The sequence below is a fragment of the Amblyomma mixtum genome, chromosome 10, assembly GCF_055824585.1.
Source record: "Amblyomma mixtum isolate Tamu chromosome 10, ASM5582458v1, whole genome shotgun sequence".
Lineage (NCBI taxonomy): Eukaryota > Metazoa > Arthropoda > Arachnida > Ixodida > Ixodidae > Amblyomma > Amblyomma mixtum.
In genome coordinates this window covers 161644185-161671063 of record NC_143021.1, presented here as the reverse complement: position 1 = coordinate 161671063, position 26879 = coordinate 161644185, and the positions used below count along the sequence as shown (strand labels likewise).

At 45.9% G+C, this 26879-nt stretch overlaps 1 protein-coding gene across 2 annotated transcripts in view; it reads left to right on the top strand.

Annotated features, from left to right (window-relative positions):
* LOC149327540 (uncharacterized) overlaps positions 1-21468 on the top strand; it is a 33921-nt gene extending 12453 nt beyond the window's left edge. For both annotated transcript variants that reach the window (XM_089563862.1, XM_089563863.1), the window contains exons 3-5: positions 7773-7918; positions 14088-14220; positions 21142-21468. In XM_089563862.1, the coding sequence (XP_089419988.1) occupies positions 7773-7918; positions 14088-14220; positions 21142-21394 (532 nt within the window). In that variant the 3' untranslated portion in view covers positions 21395-21468. The remainder of the gene's footprint in view (positions 1-7772; positions 7919-14087; positions 14221-21141) is intronic.
* Positions 21469-26879: the final 5411 nt, after the last annotated feature.

The window sequence follows — 26879 nt, the reverse complement described above, 5'->3', positions numbered from 1 at the left end:
CTGGCTATTAGGATGTACCGTTCTTCTATACGCCTTGCTTCTCAGTTCACGGAGGCCAAGTGGAATTGCTTTTTCAAGGATCTGTGCCGGGGTGATGGAAAGACAAGATATACTGAAAGACGGAGCATTGACGAGCATGGAAACGTCAGCCTGCCTCAAGATGTCGCCCACCTGCTAGAGAAAGTTCTAGAGTGTTCTTTCCTGTTGCAGTAACAGTGAGTTTCGATCGACTTTATTAGTCACTCGCCGCACACATTATTTTTCTACAACACAACATCCATAATTTATTCCTTGGAGGAGGAAAGCGGCCCGCTATATAACTGACCACGGAAAGCCAAAAAACTGCTCCGTCTCCCAGTCCCCTCCTACAGTCCCGCGCATGCCCTCTGAGAGGGTTTGGTTTATGGTTTATGGGGTTTAACGTCCCAAAGCGACTAAGGCTATGAGAGACGCCGTAGTGAAGGGCTCCGGAATTTTCGACCACCTGGGGTTCTTTAACGTGCACTGACATCGCACAGTACACGGGCCTCTAGAATTTCTCCTCCAAAGAAATTCTAGCCGCCGCGGCCGGGATCGAACCCGCGTATTTTGGGTCAGCAGCCGAGCACCATAGCCACTGAGCCACCGCGGCGGCCCTCTGAGAGGGAGGCTCTACTTTCCGGAGGGGGAACACAATCCCCTCTGAGGCCGTCTTGCTGGGAGGTCCGGCGCCTGTTTGTCGCAAGATAAAGGGGCAATGTTTGCTGTAGCTACCGCCTCCCGTTCCAGAATCTGGGTCCCTGCTCACGAATTAGTGTCAATGAATAGATATGTGTAATCTAAGACGAATCAAGAAGACCGCGAACGTCGCCTACTATATGCGACATGGACTGTTTGCAAAAGGCTCCACACTAACGATAATGCGCCAGGTCGACGACAGGGCACGACGTGTGTTGGCTTTTTAAAAGTGAATAATGTGGGCGTCTCGCAGGCTGACAAGGTAGCCTGATTAGATGGCAAGGAGGGTTTCTGGTGGTAGAAAAAGGTGTTTTAATTAAAAAGCGCTGCAGGCCGTGTCAAAAACTTTGAGCCGGTTATGAAACGCGAGGTCAGAGTCAAGGCTAAGTTTATACAATTCTGCAAAAAAAAAAATAGAACTTACGTTGCTTGCGGCACATCGAGAACAGTAGAACGAAATGTTTATCAGCAGTTTTTGCACCCATCCGCACAGGCCGGACATTCGTTTCAGACTCTTATCGGTGGCTGTGGCATCTTTTTCGATGCCACAGCCTGAACTTCCGATCTCAGGGAAATCATGCGTTGAGGAAAACGGTGAGATTTAGTTCCAGTATGTGGGCGCACTTTCAGTAAGGAATTATTTAAATATTTTGGAATAGTACCTTAAGGTAACTTTATTGTTGTCAACGACCAGCCTTATTCACAGCAAAATGGCATTTGTGGCTGTATTTCATTACGGAGGAATACGTCAGCCAAAAGAAGATGCACACAGGGAAATGGGAAAACGACAGGCCAGAGCCTGAAAAACGAACTGTTTAGTTAAAATCTTAGGGCTCAAATATGTACTGCGCACTATGTTACATAGTCATCGCACAGTCTTCATCCTACTCACCAATTTTTCGTGGAACAAAAGTAGTGATAAATAAATAAAAAATTGCAAACTCTGCATTCACCTTCTATCTTCCATGGGTATTTCGCAGCCTTCGTTGCCATAAATTATTTCTCGCTGCGAACTCTACTCCCACCCGCCTGCTATTTCTAGAGCCTATGCCATAGTCGCCTACTGCCTGGCCTCAAGCCTGCCACTTCCTACCTTGGCACTGAAATCGCCCTTCAGTTTAGTATACTGTGATTTCACTTTGCTCATTGCCGCTTCAATGTATTCATAGAAGTTTTTGATGATTCGGTCGTCATGGCTGGATGTAGCTGCGGAAGCCTGTACCAGCATTGGTTGCACCTGTTATTAAGCCTAATTGGGATACGTGCCACCCTTTCGTTAGTAACCTAGAATTGCTCTATATTGCCAGTTATATCCCGTTTGATGAAGAATCCCACACCTACTTCACTGTCCGCTAATCAATGTTTTTACGTAATCACCCCTTAGCACTGTATACGCCTTGTATAGCCCTACGTTAAAGGGGAATATCGGTTCTCCAAAGAGATCTCGAATTCCTCTACTTTTCCCATTACCAGTAACTCACTGATGTGCATCTTCCTTGCTTGTTTCCTCCTTTATCTGGTCTAATGGAGGCTAATTCGGGACCTTTGTATGTATGGTCACTACATCTCACTTTGCCGAGCACCTCTACATTTTGTAGTATCCAGAACATGCAGACAAAATTTGTTACCATTTAGGCTTTTCAAAGCCTACTTCCGGTTCTTCTTTTCTGGGAAAAAAGTATTCATGACCCGGGGACTATTTCGTCAAGAGTACTCAACTAATCACTCCCCCTCTGTTCGTTGACCCTTTGCCGTAGTCCGCCGCTGCCTGGTCGGCTGCATGTCTACTTTGACCTCTTCCTTGAGGACACCGTACTGTGTTTTCACTCTAGTTATCGCCGATCCGCGTATTCAGAGAAGCTTTCGTCCAACTCGTCATCTTGATTACGTGCAGGGGCGTAGGTCAGTACAACCTTCAATGTTTTCTCTTATTAAGCTTTATTACGCTATCTTCTGCCCCCCCCCCCCCTCCGCCTCTTTAAAACTGAATACCTCCTCTATGTTTCCAGCTTCTTCCTCATTGATCAGAAATCGCTCACCAAGCTCTATAGAACCACTATAGCACAGAACTGTGAAAGCCTTTGAACACTGTATATGCTTATCTGCCCCCCTAAGCTCAGTGATCCGTACAAAATCCAATCTAATACCTGCTAGTTCCCGGAGAAGTACTTGATACTTCAGATTCATTTCACAAATCGTGTACATGAAAAGGGATAGATTTTTCTATAGCGTGAGGAGGTCTTATTGTGAAAAACTGTCAGCGGGGTCTCCTACATTTAAAGCAACACATATCAGGCGAGAAAAAAGCAATAAGCAGCAATAGACGATATGCAAAATTGCTTGGCGGTCTGGGAACACCGCGCCCACAATTTACGGTTTCCATCTTAGGTCGGTCGAGTTCGCCGAGCTAGTGCATCGTTTTCTATGCGCGCTTTCTTCTTGCGAGTGGAATTTCAACAGGCAAGCTTCAGCTGCTGCGTTGTTTTCACAGCTGATCTTTGACCAAATGTAGGTGCTTTCAATAAGCGCCAGCTTACTCCTACCGCGTCCTCGCTTGAAGTCTGGCGCTGATGATTGCAATAATCGGCACTCGAAAGTGGGCTAAAAAGTCGAACCGTGACCGTGTGCTGTTGTCGTTTTAATGCTCGCATTAAAGCACCAGTTCACGCATCACGCATTATCATGGCTATTTTATTGTCAGGTGGACACGAATTCATCTGGTAGGGTAGCGGGCGGTTATTTTGCGGTGAGTGCGCACGTGTGTTGACAAACTTCTGTGACAGTGCGAACTTTCGTTCGCGCCGACGCCAGGAGATTCGTGCATTGCAGTATAATCACACAAGACCCTCGACCAGCTGCGTAATTCGATTCCTTTACTGTAATGTGCAATGCGCATCCGCGGTTTTCAACGTCACCGTTTCAGAGCCCGGCGTCGGTTGATTTTCGCCACAATTCGTTGAAACCGCGTCCTGCTTAAGACACAGCCAGTCAGTCAGTCGACATTAACAAGAGGAAAGTAGGCATGCACATATAATTCAAAATATTGTAAGCAAAGACGCAGGTTTTTTTTTTCAGATAAGCACTGAGCCACCGCGGCGGCTTGATTAGAGAAAGATGCTACAGCTGTAGGTGCATGCACAGACTCAATACGCTGGTCAAGCTGTGTGCGCAGGGGCGAAATTTGCATGTTCGGTTGCTTCCGAAACTTAATTAACTTAATCCCAAACTTAGAAAAATGGCTTTGTTGCGAAGCAAGCTGTTGGAGCTTACCACAACGATAATAAAATCTGATGGCCTGAAGCGTTTTCAGAACACTATTGCACGTACTTTCTAGCTAAGAAATGCGTCCCTCCTTCATAATAAAGTAGCTTCTTAGTCGCATCTTTTTTTTTAGATTTTCGTCGCCGCACATATCGAAGGTATAGGAATCCTCAAGAAATAAAGCATTCGCACCTCACTTTTTATACGTAGGGTGTATTGCTTCACAAAGACTCCTTAACGCGAGTAATATATGCGTATGGTCCAGAGAGTTTGCTCGCCCTTCTAAAACTAATTGAACACGGGAAAAACTTAACTGAACACGTAGCAAACTAAGCAGTAATCGGCATATGGTTCTTCGAGTGAACTTATTTCGCCACGACACGAGCGATTGGCCCACTCAAAAAAATTACCTTCTCTATTACATTGTTCAAGTATGCGTCTATATATATTCACGCCCGACCGAAGAGTTGTTGATAAATGCATGAAATCGGCTTCTAATTTTGATCAGAGACAACAAAGGCTGTGGTCCCTATCTTAATTTAAACGCAAATCACCTCGAGAGATTTGTCAAAAATCAGCGCAGAAAGCGAAAGCTGCGCACTGATCCGCGTGCTGACACATGATGCCTTACATGGCGTTTAGTGTTACTAAAACGTTGGGACGGAGTAAAAAAATAGAAAAGCGAAAAGCTGGAACACACCTAGTTCTGGCACGCATTATAGTGTCTTTTCACAGTGGAGAGGGTAGCGCAACACTGCATCGGCATTTTACTTTTCAAACGAAGCGCAGCTGTTTTAACCCAACGCTGGGCAGCGGTTTCGTTTTCTGTACCGTACCAAAGGACTCAGTTCTCGGAGCGCCGAGAGATGGCGCTGCGCATTTCGCATATCGTCTATTAGTAGACAAGAAATAAGCTTCAACAAAAGGCATTGTATAAAGTTGAGATGATTTGATAACGCAAAAACCTGTCCGTGCCAACAGGTATGTTGTGCTAGAAAATGAGCAGTAAATAGCATGATTACAAATAACAAATTACATACGAATAACACAACAAATATAAAGAGGAATAAAAAAAAGGCTAAATAAGAGCTAGATAAAATTAGACTTGCAAACAAGCATTGCTTCTCTGTGGTATTCACTGTGCTAGCATCCATAATTTAGATTCTTGCGTTAAGCGTTGCAGGTTCAGTTACCAGCAGAGACCTGTCTGGAGCGAGACATTCTAGCACCCTCCGTTGCGTCACAGGTCTGACCACCGCCTTGGCCAGTTGTTCTGCATCTGCTGGGAACTGACGGTCGGGTGTCGAATAGTCCTTCGTACAGAAGGTGATGGTCAAGCACAACACCAATGTTGCTAGAATTGCTGTTCTAGTGAAGGGGTGCGAAGTCGGCTGTGGTTTCCGGGATCAGGACGCAGCTGACGCCAAGTTCATCGACACTAGCTTTCTTTTTTTGATCTGATGTGGAATTGCTCAGCGCCATGATTGAAAACGTGGTCCTATTGCAAGCAACGCGGACTCTCTACCTGTGCGCCATCACTGCATCATCGCTACAAAAAGCTGCGCTAAATATAAACAAATAGATAGTACTTTCCTGCGCTTCCATAACAACAAAGGTTAATATTGGTAATTAGGATGACAACTGCTTCTATTAAACCAAATAGTAATGCATTTCTAAAAAAGTGTACCTATTTTACTCTATGCTCACTCCATTTCCATCGAAAAAAAATATATTTTAGGTCGTGTCCGAATTACGTCGCGGTTAATTTAGTATATAAGTCAACTGTACCAGAGAATTTGAGCGAAGGCTGCCAGTTAAAATGCAGTTCTTGAAGAGCCTCCGATTTTGTTTCGAGGCCGGCTTACTGTCGATTGCCTCCTCGCGGAGAGTCGCCACCGCTGCTTCAAGCTGCCATTGGGCGTTGTAGTTTCCCTGGCAATATCATTCCCTGCGCTCACCACTAAGCCATGCTCTTCTTCATTCTTTTTTTTTTTATTTGATAGCTCAAAGGCCCCTGGTATGGGGCATTACATAAGGGATGGGCATGGCAGTTACACAATAATGGTCTTGATAGCGTTCTTAAAATGGATGGGGTTGATGTGATGCACGGCGTCCTGTGGTAGATCATTCCAGTCCCGGGATGACGTAACGAAAAAAAATCGAGAATGAGCGGTAGATCTTGCGGTGTGGGCGTAGACGGCCTTAAGGTGGTTAATACGGCTTGAGAGGCGATAAGCAGGTGATATGACTGATTCTCCTAAAGATGAGTGATAAAACATATGAAAGAGCTACAGCATCAAACCAGAGAACGTAAGATTGCAAGCGCTCTGCCGTACGTGTCGTCTCGGCCTCTGTTCTGCCATTATCTGCGAACTATGGACGGCACCAGTGGCATGAACACTGGAACTGCGCCTTGCCTCTCCAAAATAGAAGTATAGATTGATTAACGTCACAGTAGCTGAAGTAAATTTTGGGGTTCTATGCACCACACTGGTGGTTGTTTTTTTTCCTCTCACCGGCTCAGCTCTACGCAAGTCATAATTTTCCCCAAACTTATAATACATGTAGGCGAAACGAAAGAGGCGACCGTGTGCTGTGCGATGTCAGCGCACGCTAATGATCCCCAGGAGGTCGAAATTATTCCGGAGACCTCCACAACGGCACATCTTTCTCTCTTCTTTCACTCCTACCTTCCTCCCTTGCCTTACGGCGCGGTTCAGGTGTCCGCTGAGATATGTGAGACAGATACTGCGCCGTTTCCTTTCCTCAAAAACCAATTTACCAATTTTAGACCAGGGAATGAGGATAGTTCAGTTGAGTTCAGTTCAGTTTATTTCCTTAAAAGACCCCTATTCAGGGCTATTACGTAAGGGGTGGGGCTACGGATATAACATGAGGTTTGGTTTAATCTAACATCAGCTGCGTTATCTCTTGGTGGAATCTTGATGGACAGGTAATGGCTGCGACTTGGTGGGAGAGGCCGTTCCAGTCGGATGCTGCTGGGGCAAAAAACGATGCCGAGAATGCAGCAGTACGGGAGCGTGGACAAACAACTTGAAGAGGATGACCAGTGCACTGGGATATGTGCATGCGGCGTACGATGCAGGGTGCTTCGTGCAATGAACTGTTGGAGAATTTGTGAAAAAGGCGAGAGACTAGCAATGCGCCGGCGTCCTAAAGGCAAGATTTGAAAGGTCATTCAAGCTTATTGTTCTTTGTGCCCCGAAAAAGGAAAAAATGGTTCCCATTCCTCTTTCGTCGATGTAAGATACAAGTGAATTGATTCCCCCGCCGCGGTGGCTCAGTGGTTGCGGCGCTCGGCTGCTGGTCCGAAAGACGCGGGTTCTATACCGGCCGGGGCGGCTGAATTTTAATGGAGGCGAAATTCTAGATGCCCGTGTACTCTGCGATGTCAGTGCACGTTAAAGAACCCCAGGTGGTCGATATTTCCGGAGCCCTTCACTACAGCGTCCCTCATAGCCTGAGTTGCTTTGGGACGTTAAACCCCAATAAACCAAAAGAATGAACCAAACAAGTGAATAGATTAAAGTTATCGGAAGAACACAATGTATTAGTGGTTGTTGTACTCTTTCATGCCCTCTGCCTTTCCCACGTGCAGAGAAGGAGGAAACAGTGCCATCACATAGGCCGGCGTCCCTTCATTTTATTTCAACCAACTTCTTTTGATTTTTTAAGAAAAGTGATGATTGGATATAAATAGTTTGACAAACAAGACGTGCGCTGATGGTCTGGCGCAACCACTCACCTTGTTTCATGTTTAATTTTGTTTTCAGGAGAGAGAAGAAGCAGATCGCTTGCTCGCTCCAGTTCGTGAATGGCTGCTTGGAGGGCACCCCGCAGATAGCGGCACTGGCGGCACTGGAATCGATGCAAGAAACGGTGGACACTGCCTGCACTTCCGGTTCGGATGCGTACAAGGGTACGTTTTTATCTGCTCGTGGGACGCAATAGCGGATGCACTCAGTGCGCACTAATGGTCGCTGTCTTTTCTCCCTGAATTTTTTTTTAGGCATGCATGGTAGTGCTGTTCAGCGGAGTTTGTCTTCTTGGTCGTGATGAGCTTTTGCAGTGGATTTGTAGCTTCTGAGGAAGTGGCCAGTGCCTTAGTCTGTGAGCGAAAATCTTAAAGGTGCACTGAAGAGGAATCTGAACTCGTCTTTTTACCGCTGGAACTCGATCTACACGTTCCGAGCGTGCGCTCTTAGAAACTTCGAATTATTGCCCTGTGCAGCCGATTTTCCTAATTTAAATCGGATTGACGGAAGGCTTCCGCCTTTTTTTTTCAATTCCCCGCAGTCGGTGGGAGGAGTCGACCAACCTTTCAGCCAGTCCCGTGGTGGCTTGCCGCTCTGCCATCAGCGGAGTGATCGGTGAAAGAAGAGTCCACGCGTATTTTTATTTCCGTAGGCCTAAATTGCACCTGTGTAGTCTGTGACTAAATCTAGAAAGTGCGGTGAGGGGCTAGTTGGTACGACATTATGAGAACAAAAGTGACTGCGCAAAAGGACGGGACAAGAGAAAGAGAACCACACGGGACAAACGTAAATCCATTTATTCATGGAAACATAAAAAACAAATAAAAGCAAAAGCAAAGCCACCACGCGACAGCCTGAAAGGCGCTCCATGCGTTGGTCGACTCCTCCCACCGTATGCGAAGAATTAAAAAAAAGTGGGAGCCGGACGTTTAATTCGATTTAAATTAGAAAGACCGGCCGCACAGGGTATTAATTCGAAGTTTCTAGGAATGGTCGGAACGTATAGATCGAGTTCCCGCGGCAAGAAGATGAGCTCAGATTCCTCTTCAATGCACCTTTAAACTCAACGTTACATATACCAGGCGTCATACCTAAAGGTGACCAAGATTTTAAGAAATACGCAGGTTCCTAGCAGTGTGAACGCATTAGGAGACGCGTGACCAGCGTTTTTTTGTTCTCCGAAATGATATTATTAGTAAAACCTAGAATTCAGGTATTTTGCATATTCTGACAAATAAAATTCGTAGCTCTAAGCTTAGCACCTAGGCACAATAATCAACGACAGGTTTTATAGCGTTGATTTAGCCACGTAAAATCTAGATCATTAGTCGTAAGAGAAAGCATAGCCGTGCTAATGCGAAGCAGCAAAATCTGTTCTGGCCACGTGTCGCTTAGGTTGGCAGGTGGCAAATTAAAATGCAAGTGAATATAACTGAATTAACTCTCATTATGTCAAATAATTAAATAAAGCTGAACAAATTATTCCGCGAAGTAAAGGTCACAAGGCCGATTTTGTAGATTCCACGGTAGATTGCAGGGCTAGAAACGTAGCCAGGGAGGGGGGGGTTTGGTGTCAGAACATTCCCCGGATTTTTCTCAGTGCTGCATCCCCCTTCCCCCCTACTTTCGGCCTTTTTTTTTCGCCCATGCTATTTATACTTCGCGTCGATATACTAAAATGTAAAACCGGAAATAAAGAATGTCGCTTTGTATACAAAAATGGTTCCTGTGTAGAAACCAGATGGCGCCACTAAGCTGAAGTTATACTTACACCCCAGTTTCCATGCGCTCAACTGAAACTACGGGTGTCATAGTGTTCATTCAGCGCACGTAAGCGTTGGGACGTAGACAGCTAACAACGCCCCCGGATCAGCACCTAAGCTACCTGAAAATGCTTTTGTCCTTTTGCTCAACATTTAGATCCCCATAAGACTCACAGCCGCCTCGCTAAAAGCTTCACTTTGTGGGTTTTGACTTCTACGGTGCCGTTCCATTGCAGTTTTCAAATACACCTTCGATCTCGTGCATACGGTGTGTGTGTTTGTGCGGGGGGAGGGGGGGGGGGGCTGGATGACAAGGACCCAAGTTGAAACTGGAAACTTTTATGAAAAAGGGTTGGTGCGCACTTATTATGCAGCGGGATTGTGAGTCCAGAAACTGTCATTTCGCATGTTTCCATCGACCGCCGGCGGCTTCGGCTGATGGTGCAGCCTGAACGCAGGCAGAGTGACTCCTTTCCTACTGTTTTGTGCATTAAGATGCGGAGGTGAACGGAAGATTTTAAGTAATGCTCAGCTTACAGAGGAACGCCCAGAAGTTTCATGCATCGTCATGACCATATTTTAATAACGCTCTTTTTCCACGCCCGAAGTTCCGCGCTTAATTTCAAACACTGGCCATTAATTTCGTGTTTCAATAATTGTTCAGGATTTTTCTGGTATATTTGTGTTCCGTATTATTTGTTCTCGAAAAGATTCATGTACATACCTTGTCGCGGCACTATAACAGGAAGCGGAAGTTATTGCAGAAAAGTAACAGTTCTTCGCCATCACACGACTTATGACAGTATCTTTAGTTGTAGGCAGAGTTCACCCAATTAAAAAACACTTTTTCACGTCTGCCTACATTTTAATTCATTGCATTGTCCTCAAATGATCTTAAATTCTCGGGAAAATAGAAATGCTTTCTTTAAAGGGGCTCTGAAACACCTTCCGAGGAGAGCACATCAACTCGCTCAATCACTGCGTTGTGTTTTCATGAAAACATGAATCAAGTAATACGCCTCCACACGCAGCACAGAGCCCCAAATCACGCGGGAAAGTTGGTGAGCCCTTTCCGGCCACTTTTCATGCTCGCACCACCGCTCGCACCTGAGTGTACGAGTTCAGAGATGGCTATTGGTTAGATTTTTTCAGACGTCAGGCAGCAATCATGGCCGTGGCCAATAAGCCGCGCAGCTCCGGCGGGTCAGGAAGCTCCGCCCCCGGAAGTAGGGCCAGCGGGGGAGAGCCTACCTTCCAGCATGCGCCGTGGCCAATAAGCCGCGTAGGCGAGTCAGGAAGCTCCGCCCCCGGAGGTGGGGCCAGCGGGGCAGAGCCGACCTTCCAGCATGCGCCGTGGCCAATAAGCCGCGTAGGCGAGTCAGGAAGCTCCGCCCCCGGAGGTGGGGCCAGCGGGGGAGAGCCGACCTTCCAGCATGCAAAAAGTGACGAGAGAAGAGGGAAACGTGCGAAGACGCTGAGATTCAAATTTTGACTACTGATAACTCAGCTTCTACTTAAGGGATACTGAGGCGGTTTTTGAATCAGCCAATTTTGTAGGAGTTTGAAGTAGTGTCATTGCTGATCACGTCTGTGAAATTATTTTTTCAATTTTGTCTAAAACCGGGCCGCAATCACAAATTAAAATCGCGATGTTTAAATCTCCCGCGCCCCGTGCGAGCGCACGAGAGGAGAACAGCGGAGAGGGAAACCTCGTCCATGTCGGCCAACGTGACGTCACGTTGAGGAGCCGGGGATACTTCAGCGCACCGGAGCGAGCTTTCAGCGCGCGTTGTTTCTCGCACCGCATGCGTTGTTCCTCGAACTGCGTGCGTTGTTCCTCGAACTGCGTGCGTTGTGACGTATACAAAGCGTGTCAGCCGACCTTGAGAATAATTTTCAACACGAGGTACTACTCTGCATTTGTGTCCACGAACAACCACGGCCGCGACTGTGTCGTCTTCCACTGCTTTCCGCCATAAGCTCGCAGCGCAAGCGCTCGCTGCTGTGGCCAAGAATTCATGCCGACCACAGCAAGCGTACTCTGCTCGAAGCACTTTCGTAAGTGCGGCTACATGCAGGGCTTGTCCCTAATGTGATCTTTGGAGATTTATGTCGAAAAGGCGCGGCTGAATCATGCCACTGTCCCTTCGATTTTCTCGCGCATGAGAGGCGTGTCACCATCACCGAAGAAGCGCTTCTTCTATAAGTGGAAACGTGCTCACTTAGCCCCTGTAGAAACATTATAGAGGCTCAAGCACATGTCGCTCTCCTCAGCTTAGGTGATGGCCAGACCACCTGAGGCGTGCTCAGTAAGGCTCGGTTAGTGATTTTTTACTCGGTTCGACGTGTCCAAACAATCAAGCAAAGCAAAGCACAATAAAGCAAAGCACAATAAAGCAAAGCACAGTAACGCAAAGAAAGCAAGCATCGAAGCTCTTCTAATGCGGCATCTCGTTTAATCGTAGCTAAGCGATTGAAGTGAAAGCGTTCGACGTTCTGATTTCGTATGCAAATTCGGAGAGAAATGAATGCCAATTAAGTTTTTGCAAAAAAACACCATGTTTCGCAACTTATTCGGTACCTTCATCAAGCTGTGGCAGCGGGCGAGTTCCATCTAGCTTGGCTTTTAAACACACATATAGTTGGCCACCACTTCACTGAACCTAAACTGCAAATCTAGGAAGGGCGAACGTTTCCGAGGAAGCGGTTAATATTTTATGGCATCTGCTGAACGCGCCACGAATGAAGCAGCAGCGTTGTGTGCATTATGGCTTGGTTTCGAGCGCAGAGTGATTGCGTCACTATCCTGTGGTCGCATTCCTCGCAGTGCTTGGCCACTGCGCTTCGCTCATTTTGACATCAATTTTGTGCTTTATCATCGTTTCCTTGAAATACTTTCCTGACCCAACCTACAACGCCGGGTACTGAGAACAGGATTTTTTCTACACAGCGCTTTGGGCCTTTTCTTTAGGATGACGCTCTTTCGGGCGAGCCAGGAGGCGTCCGGTAATGGTAATTGACTTGAGTATTGTTCGCACCATAGTTCGCACCCCTTTCTTTCCGAGAATACGAGCCGAGGTTGTACTGGCACCTTTTACGCATGATCTGCATACGCGTCCTGCACGCTGGCGTATGCTAGTGCTAGGCGTAGAATTTTTCGGTTGTGTCGTTTTTTGTTTCAAGTGAGACGTGGAATGAACATAGTGTAGTGTACTTTTCTTTGGAGGTAGTAAAAAAAATAGTCACAATATTCGCTTTTACAACACCACAGAAAGCTGCGATCTGCACTCAACGCAGCGCCGGATCCGCATCGGCAGCTTCTCCAGTCCTCAAAGTGTCGTCACGACCTCTCTTGACCAATATCACGGGCGGCGGCGCGCCGCACGGTGTGCCCCGCTGCACAGGCCGCATATTTATGCTAAAGAAGGCAATTTGCGCTTGTTTATGCCTTATTTGGATGCGATATTCCAGTATGCAGCATGAAAAACTATGGGACGACGCTGCCAGCCTGATTTAAAAAAAAAAGTGCTTCAGTCTCCCTTTAAGCACATTTACAAAATTCTTCCCGGACAATATTAGTGAACCGGCGTGCTTTGCATCCAAGGAATACAGCAACGTGGTTAGAGCCCCTTTCAGAGCCCCTTTAAAGGGCCTTTGACATATGCCCTTCTTTCACCTTTACGGTCTTCGTTCTTGTAGAGGAGGAGCTTTCGTGCTTTTGTATATCATGTGAAAATATTGTAAACAGCAGCAATTTTTCGTCCGAGTGTTTTTTTTTGTGAGAAAGTAAATGTTCTTTACGAATAAAGTCCTCAGAGTATTGTGTGCGCTCGACTGTTTATGCAGGTGTCACAGTGAACGAAACAACTAACCCTTCAGCCTTATTAAAGCAGAAGACTGACTAAGATAATGTATGGGCGCAGGCTCTCTTTCTTTTTTTTTCCCCTCGGTGGTGCTTAGCACTTCCGAAAAATATTTCTGGCTACGCTACTGAAGGGCTATGTGGATAAACGAAAGCGTTAAAAGTTTTCACTGTGAAAAAAAAAACAGCATAGCCACAGAGACTAAGCTCAAGACAGGGACTTCACCTGCCGCCTTAGTGGCTCAATGGTTATGGCGCTCGGCTGCTGAACCGACAGACGCATTTCCGATCCTGGTCGCGGCTGTCGAATTTCGATAAAGGCGGAATGCTGGAGGCCCGTGTGCTGTGTGATATCAGTGCACGCTAAGGAACCCCATGTTGTCGAAAATTCCACAGCCCTTCATTACGGCGTCCTCATAGCCACCGTTGCATTGGGACGCTAAAGCTTCCATGATCCATAAGGACTTGACATGTTTTCTTCCTGTTCCCTGTCACTGGTCTGTTTTTTTTTAAACGATATTAGTAACCACTAATTACCTAACTCTTCAAAGCTACAAAAGAAAAGCAAGGCTGGCTCCTTCAACCGATGTACGCTGACGGCATCTTACTTGCCCAAAAAATTGACAGAAAGAAACGAGCGGGATGGCCTCCGTCTTGTTTTAGCCATTATTATTTGTTGCGTCCATGTTCACTCTTTGCTGCGCTCAGGTTTCTACCGGGTCATCGAATGCATGAATACCGTTGGCACGAAGATCCACGCCTGTCTTCAAGACTTCAAGGGTACTCTGCAAAGGGCCTTGGTCAAGGCTCCCGCGAAGGAGGTCATCCCCTACAACTGCTGGTGAGCAAAGGCTGTTTTTGTGTTTTGCGGTTTCGCGACGTGAGTATGGTTAATCGTTTGAAAGGCGCATCCCCCGCCTTTGATATATAGAGTTTAGGTCTGATATGCAGACTTGCATTTACTATCCGCAGTGTTAAGCTGACCGTTACTCGAAGCGGCTGCCTACCACGTCGTGCTAGCCCTTATAAAAATGGTCTATAGACAGTCTATAGACTTCTTATTGACTCTATTGACTTCCTATAGATATTGCTTTTTGTCTATTCATAGCCTATATGCTGTCTATAGACAAAAGTCTACTAAAAGTGCATGCCCATAAATCTATAGATTGTCTGTAGACTGTCTAAGTCATTTGTATTGCCTATAGACTTCTCAAGGATTTGTCTGTAGACAGTCTATAGACTTTATAGACAGAAGTCTATAGACACTCTATAGACTGTGTAAAACTTTTTTTGCAAGGGAGGGCTTATTTCCGGCGCTTATTACGCCTAGCGTTGTCCGTGGGAAGCGTTAATATGTGTATATGTACTGATCAGTTAGGTGCTGTCATATCTGTCTGTCATCTGTCATAAACACGCTGGTGTTTGGCGGACCCCTCCCCCCCCCCCCTCATATAGCGTGTGGGAATAGCTGTTCTGGTCTGGCGGGAGATGCCCTCGACTTTGCATGGCAAGTTCAGCCGGAATGAATTAAGACGAGTGAAATGGGAATGGTCACTCTACACACGAAACAAAAAGAGTAAAAAGGTAGCAAGCCTGTCCTCTACCGTATATAGAAGGGAGAACGCTACAGGAAAGCTTACTCAATTTAATTTCAATTTAGGCGTACTCGTGTTTCAGGTGCAGTTTTCGCCAGTGGCAAAGAAGACAATGGGTCCTAGTCAGAGGTTCACTGAGCAACAGAAATTTTTCAGCAGAGGCGAGATCTAGAGAAAGCGGGAATCACTCATGCTAACACATGGAAAGTTGTGCAATACACTGCAACACGAGCAAAGAAATGCCTGAACGTGGCTGGAATTAATGCACAGAGAGGTCTTAAAGAACAGTGTGCTGACAGACGAGAGAGGAAAGAGGGAACAATTTTGTTCAATGGGCACTGCGACAGTCTGTCGACCACAGGGCAACGAAAGTGGGCATGCCGAAGGCTTCCACGTGCTCCCTCAGTAGTTGTGGCTGGTCGGGTAGCGTTAGCGCGGTAGCGCTTTGTTCAAACCAAAAGAAGCCATGGTACGGGCTGGTCTTCGGATCGAAACGTCCTTCCGTGCTCGCCGCGTGTGTTAGTTATTTCGCGGCAAGGCAGGCGCACGCATACACCAACTTGCGCACTACTTAAGCTCTGCCAACCTTCTTGAGAAGGTTTTAGTAGTTTTTTCTAAGACCGGGCGCCGCCGCTTCCGAATGAGGTGGAGAGGACTTAATACGTGCGAATGCACGCGCTCTACGCCGGTCACCGATTTATTTCAGTGAAAAAGCGCTGCTGCTTTCCCCCTCTCACCTGAGGAATCTGGCGTGAGAGTGAATTGAAGCCTCGAACAGCTCGCCTAGGCAAGGAAATGATTAAGGCACAAGCTACAGGGGCGAGATAAGGATTGGCGAGTGCAATAAACATCTGGTGATACTGGTGTACAGTCGCGGACAAAAGTAAACGGAGCACACAACTGTCCGAATATTTTTCACGCGGCACCTAATTGTAATTTCTAGCAGTGGTACGCGCATGCTGGTAGCGGAAGTTGGTGGGCTTTCTTGTGGACAAACAACGCTTCTTCATTACGAATGAAGAAGACGTGATTGCACTTCGAACGCAATAGCGTGCTCCGTTTGCCGTGCCTGTACATCACTCGAGAGCCAGAAGTAGCGTGGATACCGAGGTGCGAGGGCGAAAGACGCTGCGCCCATCAGCAGTTAACGTCTGTTGGTGCCCGTGTCAGCGATAATGTGAATCCTTGCCTGCTTTCGGATGTGTGAATCTTCGGCCCCGAAAACAGCACGCCCGCCCGTTTTGCCAGCCCTTGTGTAGCGCGCTTCCCGTTCTTAGTCCCCGTGCTCTCTGGGCCGAACCTCGGGATCCCAGCGAGGAAGGATGCCAGACGTCAGAAAGTACCGAGAGGCGTTTCGGCATGCTCGCTTCGCCCAGCAGCAAAACGACAAACATTACGGTTAGTCGTTCATCGCGAACGCTCTGACGAGCCCGGGACAGCCTGCCAATAAAAGGCGAATGCATTATTGCGGCACCTTAAAGGTGCACTGAAGAGGAATCTGAACTCGTCTTTTTGCCGCGGGAACTCAATCTACACGTTCCGAGCATTCTTAGAAACTTCGATTGATTGTTTTTTTGAATTCTCCCTCGTACGGTGGGTGGAGTCGACCAACGCGGGGAGTGCCTTTCACCCAGTCCCGTGGAGGCTTGCCGCTCTGCCATCGGCGGAGTAATACGTAGTAGTCCGTGGAAGCAAATAGTCCGCGGGTATTTTTATTTCTGCTTGCTTATTTTGCGGTTATATAATCTGCAAATGATAAATTGAATTCAGCGCAAAAAAACAGACAAGGGACAAAGAGAGACACACTGAGACAACACGAGCGCTCGTGTTGTCTCAGTGTGTCTCTCTTTGTCCCTTGTCTGTTTTTTTGCGCTGAATTCAATTTAACATGCTTCACCAACTAGCCCGGCAGCTTGCTCTCCTGATCTGCAAATGAAACTATTTATTCGCGGAAACCTAAAAAACAAAATGAAGCGAAAGCAAAGCCTCCACGGAGCTGGCTGAAAGGTACACCACGCGTTGGTCGACTCCGCCCACCGTACGGGGGAGAATTCTAAAAAAAAGGTGGGAGCCGGGCGTTAATTCGATTTAATTAGGGAAATCGGCCACACAGGGCAATAAGTCGCAGCTTCTAAGAATGCTAGGAACGTGTAGATCGAGTTCCCGCGGCAAAAAGACGAGTTCAGATTCGTCTTCAGTGCACCTTTAAGGTTGAAGTCGAAAGTTTATTGACAGATAAGAACAGGAGGAGGAGGAGGAATAAGAGGAAAAGAAGGGAGGTTGACCGGAAGAATAATCGGTTTGCTACCCTACGCGGGGGGAAGGGGGTGAGGCGATAAATAAATGAAAGAGAAAGGAGAGAGGAAATTGAATTCGCATGAAAGTTGGCATTCGGGAAGTCAGAGCCTATCATGCAGGCCTGAAGTCCGCAAGAAGCGGAGCAGTGCCTTTGAGGCCTTCACTGCCGACGATCGCCGCGGCCAGTGGCCGAGAATCTTCATTTCCGTCAGTGGGCGTGGATCTAGACGCTCCAGCGCACGGCTGAGAGACTGCCTTTCGACGCTGTAGGCAGGGCAGTCACAAAGAATGTGGGTTATAGTTTCGTCATACCCGCAGATGGCACAAGCAGGGCTGTCAGCCATACCGATTAAGAAAAAGCAATGGTTGGTGAAAGCTACACCAAGCCAGAGGCAACACAGCATAGTTTCTTCACGTCGTGGTAGGCCGGATGGAAGCCGGAGCTTCAGATCTGGGTCCAAGGATTTTAAACGTGAATTGGAAAATTGGCTGGAATTCCACGCGCAATCTTGATGTCCCGTGTAAGTGCACCAAGCCTTTCCGCTGCGTCTGATCTCGAAAGGGGGATCGACACAAAATCTTCGTCCTGGTGAGCAGTTCGCGCGACCTCACCCGCGCGGTGGCGCGGTGATTCCCTGCTATGCCGCTGTGCTCCGGTAGCCATTGGTACAGATAAAAACAAATTACATAAAGAATATACAGCAAGAGGTCTTATTGTAGAGGGGGATGGGCGGGATTTCTCATTCTAATATCAGTAAGATTCTAAATAGCGGATGCAACAACTAACCAGTAGGTGCAACGCAGGGAAAACCTTTAGCAAGATTTGCAATGTAAAGAAGTGAAATATTGCAGAAAGTATGACACAAAGGAGCACACAAATGATAGTAGTGTATAGAGTGAAATACCGCAGGCTATAAGTGGATAGAAAAGCAAGCATTATGGTATGGAACAAAATATTGCAGAAAATGACGAAAAAATTTCCCACGTTAACCGGCAAAACGATATGCCTCCTTATCTGACGGGAGTTTAGTCATTTGGATGCAGTAAATTGAAAAAGCACCAAAAGAATAATTTGAAAAATCTTTCATCATAAAAGCGTTCAGGTATAATCCCCCCCCCTACTTACGCACATTGCGCACATCAGATTGTCTGATCATGTTTCGAATTTTTTCTATGCAGTCCTGGTACTTTACGGCGCACCCGGGTGAATTTTCTTTCGCTTCGCGCCGGCTTTTTAAATGTCGCAGATTTTTGGGACACTCGCACGCGGGATGTGTAATTTGTTTACTTGTGGCGTTAGTAGAAATACTGGATGAACTATTCGCCCTTAACAACGCTACCAACGTAAAAGAACAAACGCAGTGAGAACAAATGAAGCAAAAGTGTGCCATAAGGGCGTTTCACTTTTAATACAAATCCATGAGGCAGGTGTTCTGGAAATGAGAGACTTGCCTAAAGTGACGACTGTACACAACCACGCTGTGTAGCTTGTGAGCAGACCGCTATTACATGCATGCTGAGACTGAAATGGGCAGGCTGTTACGCACTTAGGGATAAACTGGGAGCTTGTGGGAACGCCACGCTTATTGCGCATGCGCCTTTACCGCCGATTCTTTCCGGCTATTGGCGGCAGCATTTTTCGAGGCGCGCCCATCACGCGCTCCCAGCTTGTTTTTAAGTGTGCAAAACCATGTACATAAGAGTAGGGCTGCATACATCTGTTAATTTTTTTGGTATTATTTCTCTGAAGACTGTTAACACAAAGGCCTACAATGATCACTCAAAAGAATTTAACAAAAATACAGAAACCACTATATTCCACAAAATGACTATTCATGCACCGTAATTCATTTCACATTGTTGGAAATACTTATTTCAGCGATGCATGTGCAAAGAAAAAATGAAAACAAAAACGAAATCAAGGTTACATCTTTGGAGCGCACCTTAAGAGATACAGTCATCAAGGAGAAATGCACAGGTGTTATTTTAACAGAACTTTCTTGGCGTTAAGAGAAATTAACTTTTGAACATTTAGTTAAAATACTGAAATGCAAGAGAGGTGCTGGAAAAGAATTCGGTTCTGTTATCGTCCTCGGAAAGTAAGAATTCGCGTATCCATTAAGGAGTGGGTTCCTGGATCTTGGTAAGAACAATAATTTCTTCTTCTCAGGTGCTTATCTCATTTCTTATTGAAATCAAGAGGAAGAAGTGGGCTTGGGCAGGGCATGTAATGCGAAGGCAAGATGACCGTTGGTCCTTAAGGGTAACGGAGCGGATTGCAACAGTAGGCAAGCGTAGGAAGGGGCGGCAGAAAGTTAGGTGGGAGGATGAGATTAAGAAGTTTGCGGGGATACGGCGGCCGCAACTGGCGAAGGACAGGGTTAATTGAAGAGACATGGGAGAGGCCTTTGCCCTGCAGTGGGAGTAGTCAGCTGATGATGATGATGATGCACTCATTTGGGGACTAAGGAAAAGAAACACTATTGATACTATTGATTATATCCGGAGCCCTCTGTTACGGCGTCTCTCATAGCCTGAGTCGCTTTGGGAAGTTAAATCCCATATATTCATCGCACCGATTTCTGAAGAACTCCATAAAATACTAGCATGTTCTGACGTTGGTTGCACGTAATTGAAACAGGCAGTAGATTTGGCCCACTGGCAAGCAAGGAACTGCCTTGTAGAGGCCCACAAGGGCAGTCTCGAGAGCGTTAAGTCTGAGTGCAGATAAAGAGGTGATATGAAAAAATGCGGAGAGGTAGGCCGTAGGAAGGTGCAAATTGCTGCTACTCCCCACTTCGGATGGGAAGGGGAAAGTACGGGTGAGAGGGAAGGTGAGGAGGTCATAATACTGTCAACTAGTGGTGACTGCCGTCCGGCGAAGAGGCAAACAGCGAGGATGTCTTCGAAAAGGAGCTCTTTATTTGGGGTGACTTGCGCCCGCAAAGAACTGAATCACTCGGCGGCGGCGTAGCAACAAGCGTGCTCGGCGGTCGTCGAACAGAATGCCCGCCGCTGTCGGCCGTGCTCTTTTTAAAGCTGATAGCGAGCATTCGAGATAAAGCTTAGGAAGTTACTAGAACATTCCGGCGCAAAGTAGAATCGGCTCCGCCTGCATGCGATCAATTGAGATTAATCTAGGCGCGTCTTGCGTCACACACGAAGCGATAAAGCGGCGTGTCAGCAGCCTTGAAGAATGAACAAACAAATACTACAAACAAACGCTACAAAGATAGATTCGCGGCAATGCAATGTGCTGGGTCGGGTAAAGCAAGCTGTTCGGCGAGTTGATGACGATCTTCCATAGTTACAGCGTGAGAGACAGGACAAGAGAGGAAGACAGAACACAGCACTGTGTTCTGTCGTCCTCTCTTCTCCTGTGTCCCGCGCTGTAACTATGGAGGTTGTGTTAGGTGACGTAATGCACACGCCCATTGGCGCAAGAGCTACCGTAGACGTCATAACACACGCGATCCTGCATGACATAGCGGACAGGTCCTAGCACTCACGGGCTAGGAACAGAGTACCGAAAAAACGGTAACAACTGCCCCAAGAACATGGGACCAAGAGATTAATGGTACGTCGACGTATACAAGAACTAGCACACATGTAACGATCTTCGGCCTGTATTCCTAATAGAGTTAGATCGTTTCACTCTAGGGATCAGTTGATAGCATCGACGAGTGGGACAAACAGCACTACTAAACTGACCGAAATGGAAAATGAATCAATTTCAGATAAAGTACCAAAAACCTCTGGTGGATTGTATTCATAGTGATCCACGAACTGTTGGATTGCTCGGCTTCGCCGTTATAACCTAGATTGCCAGCTGATGGAGTCCCCTGTTATTTCCCGTTTTGCCCCCGCAGTGCTTATGGAGACGTGGTGGACTGCGTCGCCAAGGCCCTGCTGCCGTGTGAAGGTGTCGGCGCAAAGGAGTACTTGTTGGGTTTCATGGACAAGGTGATGGGGAAGACACTGAAACTGGTGTGCAGCGATCACCCCAAGGGATCGGCGGCCTGCAGGGCATTGCCCAAACTTGTCCCCCTGGGTCCCAGGGACCGCAAGGTGGACAACTACATCGAGCTCCTCATCAAAGCAGCCGCCACGATCGAGTCGTAGCGGATATCTTGAATCCCACCTGTATCCGCGTGTCCCGCTCTGCGCAGTAAATTCTTTCTCTGGTTTACTGCAAATGACGATGTACCATTCATGCAGACTTGCTGCATCTTGACACACTGTGCACATTAACTATTCAAGATATTCGCCCGTATACCGACCAATCCCGACATGGTGTAACCACTTCTAATCGTTTCATAATGGTTGGGCTGTGAATGTGGCAGACCAGAAGTGACTTTTTTATTGGCAAAGTTATGAAAAAAGCAAGCTGCTCAAAAAAGGCGTGTTCAAGGAAAATGACGGGAAATGCCCAAAATCGCAACTGATTTTATTCCGAAAAAAACACATATTTGTACCATGAAATCATCGTCAACAGCCCATCGTTCATGCGATGAGCAGAAGCCCGCTTTCCTTGGTGTACAAGACAATCAACAACTCACTTGCATAACGGTATCTTTTTTTTCTAAGTGCCAGCTGACTCGAAAGACGCAGGTTCGATCCCGGCCACGGCGGTCGAATTTTGACGGAGGCAAAATTCTAGAGGCCCGTGTACTGTGCGATGTCAGTGCACGTTAGAGAACCCCAAGTTTTCGAAATTTCCGGAGCCCTTCACTACGGCGTCCCTCATAGCCTGAGTCTCTTTCGAACGCTAAACCCCCATAAACCAAATCTTTTGCTAAGTGTCCGAGGGCGCGCCAACTTTCGATTAAAAACAATGCAAGAACAAATTGATTCCTGCATTGCGGCGCATGTCCCACACCTACAGTAACAAGCCGTGCAGCCATAAATGACTAAACCGAAAATATTAACGGAACGTAGTGGCCATTTGGCATGTAAGCTTGCTTAGGTCTTTTGTAGCGAGAGCTACACTACGCTAGCTCTTCTAGCCTTCAGCGTGGCACCCCTTGAGCTCCGTGGCGGCGCCGTGGCGTTGTTTGTTTCCTCACTCTGCCGGCTTCCGGTATTACAATGATATTACAATTATCATTTTTCTTTCCATAGCTAGCAGCGTTATCCTTCACTTAAGCTGAACCCTTGTCGTTAGCCTCCACGTTTCTGCCCCGCAGGCCACTACCGGTAAGATACAACTGCCGTATTCTTTTCTCATGAGGGATATTGGTAAGCTGGCATACATGATCTGAGAGAACCTGTCATATGCGCTCCACCCCATTCTTACCCTTCTAGTTATTCCCCTCTCTTGATAAGGATCAGGGGCCACTGCCTGACCTAAGTAGGCGATTTACCACTTCCCGCACCTCGCTGCCAACTGTAAACTGCTATTCCCTTGAGAGTCTATGAATGACGCATGGGGTATGAATATGATGCATGAATGTGTAAATGGTCGTTACAATACGCTGTAGTTTCAATAAAGTTCTGGATTTTTTCTTTTTTGCTCCTTCAGAAGTGTGGGTGCGCGCAGTTCCAGTACAGGCAGTTTCACCTGACGTCATCATCAGCCATGTTCATAGTCGCTGCTGCAGACGCCGCAGTACACCGCACTTGTTCTCGGATGGCATTGTGCGTCTCGCGATAAACAACCTTCGCCTGACTTGCAGGAGAATGATTTAGTGGGTACACCTGCAGCCTGCGTGCATCAGAGAAGGGTAGACATCGCAAAAAGTTTACACCATGCGGAAAGACCGATCCGCACGACTACGGAGATTTCGACATGATGGGAGACATGTGACTGATGGCTCATGTTGTATTTTTTGATTCAAGAAATTTAGTCAACACAGTGCCTTGGTGCAAAGGGCAAAAGGCGAAAATCAATCCGCCTGACTGGGCCCTAAGCACCACTCGAACACAACAGCAAGGGGCACATACATGCACATACACAAACAATATAATGATCACAGTGTAAATGTTTGTACAACACAACTTCCTAGTATAAAGATTCATTACATTCTTATTAAGCAGAAAACCCGTCTAAAAAAAATCACAGGAAAGGACAGCGCAAGAGCATAGATCTAAAATATGTATGGAAACTAATAGTATACCTAGAAAAACAAAAGAAAGAAAAAAAACACAAAACAGAGCAGTGCAAGAGCAGATACAGATCCCACATATGTATAGAAACTTGTGCACATAAAAAATAAAACAAATGTGCGATCAACATAAAGGTGTAAGCCGAAAAAAAAATGGTAGTGCATTTTCCTGAAAATAAATTTTCGCCCGCTTACGAAAAGCAAAGAGAGAGGAAGATTTCTCCACAATATCAATTAACTCGGGATAGGAGATCAAAAGGTTTGGGATTTGCCAGTTTAAAGACTGCCTACCATAGTTTGTTCAGTTTCTTGGTTTCTGGATATTTGTGCGCCTGAACTTATATCGTGTTTGATCGGTCGTGTATTTAGAAAAAAATTGTTGACGATTGGCTATGAGTTCCAAGAGTGCCACCTAAGACAGTCGCTCATAATATAATGTTTGTATAGGTAGTATTTGGTTTTTGCTGAAGTAGGAAGATGTGGAGTCATATCTTGAAAAATGTTCAATAAAGCGAATAGATTTCTTTTGCAATAAAAAAGGCTTTCAAAATTTGCTTTTCCAGTGACTCCCCAGAGAAGCAAACAATAGCGCAACCTTGAATGAACTGCACTGAAATAAAGCTGGCGCCTTAGCCGGAGCGGTAGAAATGGGCGAAGCCTGTTGAGCATTCCAATGCATTGTGCTATGGTGCGCTTAATGCGCTGAGTATGTGGTGTCCAACGGAGATTTTCTTCGAATTATACGCCTAAGAACTTTACTTGTGTAACGCTCTCTAAAGGTCGAGACTGAGAAATTGTCGGATTAGCGAGGTGAATTGGTCTGTTGCTTGAAGAGAATACAATATATTTGGTTTTATTAACATTGAGTGCTGGTTGGTTGGCTGTAAGCCACTCTAACAAATTCGTCAGCCATATATTTATAGTAGCAACTGCAGTTGATAAGTTAGGTGTAGAAAAGAAAACGCTGGTGTCGTCTGCATAGAGAATGATTTCTGGTGTGCCTGGTATTGATACAATGGCGTTAATATAGAGAAGGAATAACATAGGACCCAGTATGGAGCCTTGCGGTACATCATATATTATGTTTCTTAGTTCAGATTTAACGTTGTTGTCAACGACATATTGGAAACGATTTGAGAGATAACTTTCTAGTAGTGTAATGGAAATACCTCGTATTCCACAAAACGGGAGTTTTCTAATAATTATGTCATGTTTAATGGAGTCGAACGCTTTGCTAAAGTATAAGAATATGCCCAGGGTGTAGATATGAGTTTCTATGCTCTGAATAAGTCTTTAATTTATACTAAGTAAGGCAGATTCAGTTGACTTATGTTTCTGAAACCCGTATTGACTGCTACATGTCAAGTTGTGTTTCTGTAGATGGCTAGTAATCCGAGAATTAATAACCTTTTCAAAGATTTTTGAAAACAGAGGAAGTACTGAAATTGGTCTGTAATTTCCAAGGTCGTTCACCGTGCCGCCTTTGTAAAGGACAACCACCCTTGCTATTTTCATTTTCTCTGGCAAAATGCCTGTTGTTAAAGTAAGATTTGCTATATGGCAGAGCACAATAAATATTAAGTCAGAAACTGCTTTTATTGGTACTGCTTTGATACCATCATAACCAGAGGGGCAGTTGTTTTTTAAGCTATATATTAGGCTGAAGATTTCTGCAGGGCTAGTTGGAGAGAAAAACATCGTATCTGCTAGCCTATGCTCTAAGTATTTGTCAAAATGTCCAGAGTCAGCCCCATAAAAATTTCCAGAAGTTAAAAAGTGTTTGTTCATTACATTGGCAAGAGCTTCACCTCTTAGGACCTCCCCCGCTATTTCCATTTCAAGCGGGATTTGTGTTTGCGATCTCTGCAGAAGTGCCTTGACAGTACGCCACGTTTTCTGCGGATCATAGTAAATTTCTGAAAGCCTTCCACTGTAGTAATGAATTCGAGATTTCTTTAGATCCGAGCTTAATTTATTCCTAACTTTTTTTATACTGTTCTAGAGTTGACAGATCTTTCTTTATTATAAATCTGCCAAACAGATGGTTTCGGGCTCTTATGCGCTTTACTAAATCAGAAGTAATCCAAGGTTTTCGTGCTTTTTTGCACTTGGTTAAGATTGCTATAGGAAAAGCGCAATTGTACAACTCTATTATTTTTTTCTATAAACTTATTGTATGCCACATTAGGGTCGATTTCACAAAGACAGTCGTTCCAATTTACAGAGGAAACCAGGTTTCGGAAGTGTTGAGTTTTTTCCTGTGTTATAGGCTGAACAGTAATTTCCAATGAGTTAAGTGCAGTAATTTGTGCACGTGATTTTGGAATAAAGCAAAAGGTTGACAGGTGGTCACTAAAATCGCTTAAGAAGACATATGACGTCGGGTCCTGCTTGTCGTAATTAGTCAGGCATAAATCAGTTAGGGTCTCACTCGAGCTAGTAACACGGGTAGACACATTAATGTTAGAGAAGCCATATAAAGATATGATGTCGAGAAAGTAAATTGTTGCCGGTGATTCTTCCAACACATTTATGTTAAAATCACCCATAATTACATTTGGTTTCTTATCAGAAGACAGCATATCCAATATATTATCAAGAAAAGAACAAAATTCTTGCATAGACGCAGAAGGGGGCCGATAAACAACACCAAACACAAAACCACTTGTTTGGATAAAAAGCGTTTCATAGTGCAGAGTTGAGAAACTGTACTCAGGCATAGCCTGATACGAAAGATTATTTTTAATGTACAGTGCAACTCCACCGCCTTTCTTATTTTTTCTAGACATTGTTTCGCACCTGTATCCTTCGAAGTGGACGATGTCGGCAGTATCTGCATACCATGTTTCACTGAATGCCAATACGTCATAACTGTGGTTTAAAGAAGATAAAAAAATGTTGACCTCCTCATCCTTATTTTTTAAGCTACGCACGTTTGCGTGATAAAAGGAAAATGTGGACCGGGCTTTTGCGGCCGATTTTAGAACATCGAAAAAAGTAGAATCCTGATAAACACAGTCGCATGTTACGAATGGCATTTCGTGAACAGTTCGCACCAAGAGTGATACATCAATGCTATCACTCTCTTTCACTCAGGTCATTTTCATCACGGATGCGAATGGCGTTCATGCCTGCAGCCTTTCGCACAAGGACATGCCCGTTTTTCTGCCACACAAATTCATAGCCTTTTGCTTTATCTTTTTCACGTGCAAACCACAGTAGCCGCTTATTCATGGGTGTGAGATTATGAAGGAAGCTTATCTCTGGGGCGTCAGTTTGCAGGCGTGGCCGACAATTCATCCAGGTTTCTTTCAAATGTGTTGAAACAAATCGGAAAGGTACCCGAAGTTATTTTCCATTTTGTTGCGGAAGACGATGCAGAGCGTCAAGATCATTGTTCGCCAACTGCGGAAGCTCGAGCTTGCTGGCCAGGCCATTCATTTTGTCAAGCAGGTTTTCATTTGCTTCCACCTTGAAGCCATGAAACTCCATATTCTGCCTTC